Genomic DNA, 5,759 nt, shown 5'->3' on the forward strand with positions numbered 1-5,759 from the left:
AATGTGCAAATGAAACATGGAGAGTTGGATGTTGTGCCCATGTCATGCTCATTATTTGGTACTTAGGAATGGGCAAAGAAATGTAGCACGTCCGAAGACATCCACAAGAAGACTATTTTATTCACAAGAAGACGAATCTAGGCTCTTGAGCGATATCGATGAACCATTCGTCAGAGGATGAGGAAATCGGCAATTAAACCCTTTTGCATACTTATGTACAAGTACTTTTGTATAATACATTACGTCGTACATAATAATCACCTCAACTGCCTGAGCGGTACTGGGAGTAAGGAAAACCTTGTACTACAGCTCCGGTAATGAATAAATCATTTTGTACCTTTCAATAGCACGTGTTACTCTAGTGCAATGATCATTTTGTTTCTTTGAACAATGTTTTTTTAAAGATATGGTGTAGAATGTGCGAAATCCTAACTAGCATTCGCTTCCACTTATTTCATCTGTAAGAAGACCATTCAGCGGAAATACGACACATGGCTACGGCATTCTCTTGCGAGAGGTTTGCCTCATATCAAGCCAGTCTGAGCATTGGAAATGGTACGTCCCTTGAATTTGACCCGATTTGTTTCTCTGTTCCGCACACTCGAGTGCGATGAAATTCATGGTGCTTGTCGAGTTCAATGTGTAATCTCATTTGCATAAAACCTAACGGAGCGCGCCCCCTCTTTTGAGCGAAATACAAAAAAGTATGTCAATCAAATGCGCGCCATTCACTCTTAGTTATGGCCACCATTATGTGAAGGTATTAGGCCACGATTTCTTCTACATCAAATTGTATGTGCGCAACGCAAACGGGAAAATTAGGCAATTTTGGAACAGTTCCTCTGATACTCTATTAAGCGGATGTTATTTATGAACTGCAAAATCAAACATTTTCTTTTGCTTGATTTTAATTGTACACATCATGAAACGTGTTTCTACGAAGTTTCAGCTAAATTGAAAATTATGAATTTGCCGAAAATCGCATTTTAAGTTCAAAGTTTACAGTATTGCAAGACATAGAGTATAAACTATTATATAGACGTTTGAGAGAAAACAAAAGTATTGAGCTTAATCGGTAGATAGTAAGCGTTCCTCACACCGGGAAGTGCCACATAATGATATTGACATGTTTTTGGTTTTAAAAGTAGTGTGTAATTGGCCTTTATTTTTGTTTACGCACTGCAACTTCTTGTATAGGAAGTCTTGAATGGAAGAGAACTTAGTCCACAAATCTGATTACATAGACATATCATTGGCACTGTTGAAAAAAGTTTTAAAACATCTACAGCTTGTAAAGTGTGTAAAACTGAAGTTACTACCGAGTCAGCATCCTCTCCATCTTATTTAATTGCTTTCGTATAACAGTGAATTAAGTTTTCATTTATGTGCTACAGATAGTACATAAAAATGACCTCACTTATATGGAGACCTGTCATGTAATTCACCATTTACTGATTTCAGATAAGGACATTTCACCTGACTTGAAGACAAATGTTGCTCTGATTTGTCTGCCACTGTTGCTACCTGTGGTACCCATCAAGAGGAACTGTAAGAGGACAACATGGCGCCCATCAAAATTGGAAATACGTGATGGATTCATCCCACACATTACATCTGATAGTCACCTGCAGAACACAATTCAACAGAGGAAAGAAAAACTACAAAAACTGGGGGCTACATTTCAGCCTTTGGTTGTTATTGTGGGTGAGGACATAACGTCAGTTACATGCTCCTACGTCGTCGTCGAGAACACTTTGTACAAATTCAATTCATTACAAAGCGCTGTTGACACATGTTTCATAATCTTTCATGTTACTAGTGCTAGGTATCCTGAGGAGTCAGAAAGTGTCTGGTTGTTAATGCAAAGGGGATTTTATGGTATTAAAACAGTTCATGATAGAATGACTCAAGGTGTTCGGTGTCTCATGTCTGATTTAGGCATAAGTGAACCACAATAAAGATACATAATGTTTACCTGTTTTGCATGTAAAAAGAATTTCAATCGTCCATCTGATATTCAATATCATACAAGAAATGTGTGCAAAAATATGGCAAGAGGTACCATGTTTCCTTGTATATATGAGGGTTGTTACAGTATTTTTCATATAATAGATCACTGCAAAGACACATATCCAATGTACATAAAAATAAAAAGCAATGTAGTAATAGGAGTAGTAGTGTATTGTTAGCAGACAGTGATGTAACTGTATTGCAGTCACGTGGTAATTTGTCACAGCCTGTTGTAGAGAAAAGTAGTCAAGTTGTCACAAACGATACAGTACAAAATGTAGTGGAGGATCATATGAGTAAATTCATTTCTAAACTGTATGCACATCCAACTTTTAGCCGTTCACATGTACAAGTTGTGGTTGATGGAATTAAATCCTTATTTAGTCACAATGTGAAGAGATCTTTACAAGCAATGGTTTTAAAGCACGCAGGTGTAGAAAAGTTGCCTGGTAAGTTTCAATTAGCTCTTGAAGAAGTTCTCTCAATAGAACCTCTAAACGGGTTTGAAACAGATTACAAGCGTTTACAATATTTTGAAGTATTAGGCACATACATTAGTCCACAGGAAGTTTTAATTGGGGAACGCATGGAAAGAAGACACACGGCTTGTGGTAGCAACATAGAATCTGTTCCTTGTACTATGCAAATGATTCCTTTGCGAGTATTATTACAAAAATTTTTCAGTAAGGACTCATTTATACGTGAAACATTGAACTAGTTGCAATATTTGAATAACTGTGAAGACAATGGCAGTCCTCTTTTGAACATAATTCATGGTTCTGTATGGAAGAACATGCAGCCTTCACAAGAATACTCAAGACATACATTAGTAGTACCTGTTATTATTTTCTTTGATGATGTTGAAATTGGGAACGCACTGGGGTCACATGCTGGAATTCATAAATTAGGTGCTATATATCTTTCACTTCCACTTCTGCCCCCTTACTATGTGTCACAGTTGAAGAATAGTTTCCTTGTATCTTTATTTCATTCAGCTGACAGAACAAAATTTGGAAATGCAGTTACGCTTCAAAAGGTAATAGATGAACAGAATTTCCTAAGAAAAACTGGCGTACAGGTATCAACAAGCTGTTTTAAAGGTGTTGTAAAATTCATTGTTCCTGCTATAACTGGTAACAATTTAGGGGTGAACAGTATTCCGGGTTTTGTTTCAAATTTTGTTGGTAATCACTGTTGCAGGATATGCAATGCAAATAAGAACGAATTACAAAAATTAACCACAGAGGTTCCCACTTTGCTCAGGAGTGTTCTGACATATGAAGATCAGTTGCAGGTAAATGATGTATCTAAGGCTGGCATAAAGGAGAAATGTGTGTGGTTAAACCTTGAAGGGTTTGACCTGTTTAACAATGTTGCTGTCGACATAATGCATGATTGGTTTGAAGGTTGCTGTCGTTATGTAATGTCATTCATTGTCAATTATTTGGTACAAGAAAGTAAAGCAATTACCATTGAGGCTTTGCAAATGAACCTTGCTAACTTTAATTATGGTCCAGATTCCAATTCAAAACCTACAAACTGTATTCAGATTGATGGGGGGAACATAAACATAAAGACGTCAGCTCACGAAATGCTTATTTTGGTGAGGTACTTTGGCCTATTGGTGGGATATTACGTACCCACTAACAATTATGTTTGGCTGTTGTATATTCAATTACGTAAAATTACAGAAAGACTTCTAAATAACAGGGTTTATGATGATACTGTGATTCAACTACAAACTTTGATAGCAGAGTTCAATGAAATGTACTGTTCAATGACAAAATGTCATTTGAAACCAAAGTTTCATTTCCTCACCCACTACCCTGCAATGATGAAAAAATTTGGACCACTGAACCAAATATGAACCATGAGATTTGAAGCAAGACATAGAATTTCAAAGTTCATGGCTAATGTCTCACACAGCAGGGTAAATGTCTGCAAATCAATTGCAATACGAAATCAATTACTCGTTAATGACTTACTTCTTAATAACAATTTGACACATTACATTTCTCATGGAAAAAAGAGGAGGTTTAACAGTGATACAGCAATAGAGGTTAAGCAGAGGTATGCATTACACTCTGAAGCAGACCTTATGTCTGTTACAAAGGTTAAAGTGAAGGGCCATACCTTTTCTTTGTCTTCTACAATTGCACTTGACATTGATGAATCCAATGGACTTCCTGTTTTTGGTCAAGTAAAAGACATTATAATTCATGATGATGATATAATTTTTTTCCTGTGTAGCTTTGGACACGATTGCCTTCTATGAACATGTTTTTGCTTACGAGGTCTGTGTAACAAATAACCATCTGTTTTTAAAGTATGATGAGCTGTTAACACCACTGCCACACACACAGTGATGACTGATGGTGTAAAATACATTACACTTCGATGGCCAATTGATTAGAAAACAGTTTGAAATTGGTGAATCTTGTAAACTGGTTGTTGTGTAAACATAAAAGAAACTCAAAATTATCAGTGTTATCATTCTGTATACAGTATATACTTATGAATAATTATGTAATGGTGTTACTAAGTAATCATATTTCATACCTGTAATTCATATTATTAAGCATCAATATTTTAATGAAGTCATATCGTCCTTTCCATGGGTTGTCAACCCACACAGAAGATCTTGTCGATGTTAATTAATTTTAAGTGTATTCTATCATCCTTCTTACAAGGTTTCTTACTGTATATCTTTATATACTTACTACTATTTCGAAACTTCTAAAAAGTGGCTTTTTTATTATTTACTTGTGTATAGTTTGCTGATATTTCGCCCTTCATCTGAGAGCATTTTCGAAGCAGGTAATGTTCCATCGATCTTCACATGTTAACTAATTTATAGACTGCAATCCGGTTATCTTCTTTCTTCCCTAAAATATTCACTATATAATTATATGAGAGCAAGAGAGAATGATTCTTAATTAACAAAAGATTGGCTACTTACCATGAATCCTCCCTTGGAATGCCTAAATATTTTTCATACGTTTCGGAACTCGTAGCTGGTTCCTTCCGAACAAGCTGCGAGTTCCGAAACATATGAAAAATATTTAGGTTTTCCAAGGGAGGATTCATGGTAAGTAGCCATTTTTAATTAATATTCACTATGTGGTTTAAATTAATTACAAACATCGTTAAAACTCATTACAATGCTTTTACTTAAACTATACTTTGAATATTATAGCCAAGAAAAAAAGAGGATCACAGGACTTTAGTATTGGAAATAGGTCAAAATGTAAAGATCGATGGACAATTGCCCTCTTTGAAAATGCTTTCAGGTGAGGGGGGATATATGCACTGCATACACAGGTAAATAATAAAAATGCGACGTTTTAGTAAAATTTATATTAATCCTGTGACTTCATGGAAGTTCATTGATACAGTGATTTATTTACAAAAAAAAAGAAAGAAAAAAACTGCAGTAATGGTTAAAAACTAATAGAAAAATACTGCATGGCTGCTGCTGTAGTGAAACACAATTTATTGTGGCTGAAATTAGTATCAAGTAGGTAGATATGCAGCAACAGTGTCAAGAAGTGGATGACTTGAACTGTTTAAAGTTAACCAACATCGACAAGGTCATCTAAGTGCTTGGATAGCCCATAATAAGGGCAATAGGAGGAACTCAATGATGAAAATGCTTTGTTTCACAACGTCTTGCACTGTCGTCAAGAGAATATATAACCTCAATACAAAGCAACTGTATTCAAAATTAAATATACCTAGTGACTATTATC

The 5,759-nt window shown here is 35.5% G+C and overlaps 1 protein-coding gene across 1 annotated transcript; it reads left to right on the forward strand.

The window, feature by feature from the left end:
• Nucleotides 1-2,803: 2,803 nt before the first annotated feature.
• LOC145682732 (uncharacterized) lies at nucleotides 2,804-3,877 on the forward strand. The gene has a single exon (XM_081754118.1). It carries the CDS (start codon nucleotides 2,804-2,806, stop codon nucleotides 3,875-3,877), a length of 1,074 nt encoding a protein of 357 aa, XP_081610244.1.
• The last annotated feature ends 1,882 nt before the right edge of the window (nucleotides 3,878-5,759 follow it).

Source organism: Thermobia domestica, chromosome 4 (genome assembly GCF_964235325.1).
Source record: "Thermobia domestica chromosome 4, izTheDome1.hap1.1, whole genome shotgun sequence".
NCBI lineage: Eukaryota > Metazoa > Arthropoda > Insecta > Zygentoma > Lepismatidae > Thermobia > Thermobia domestica.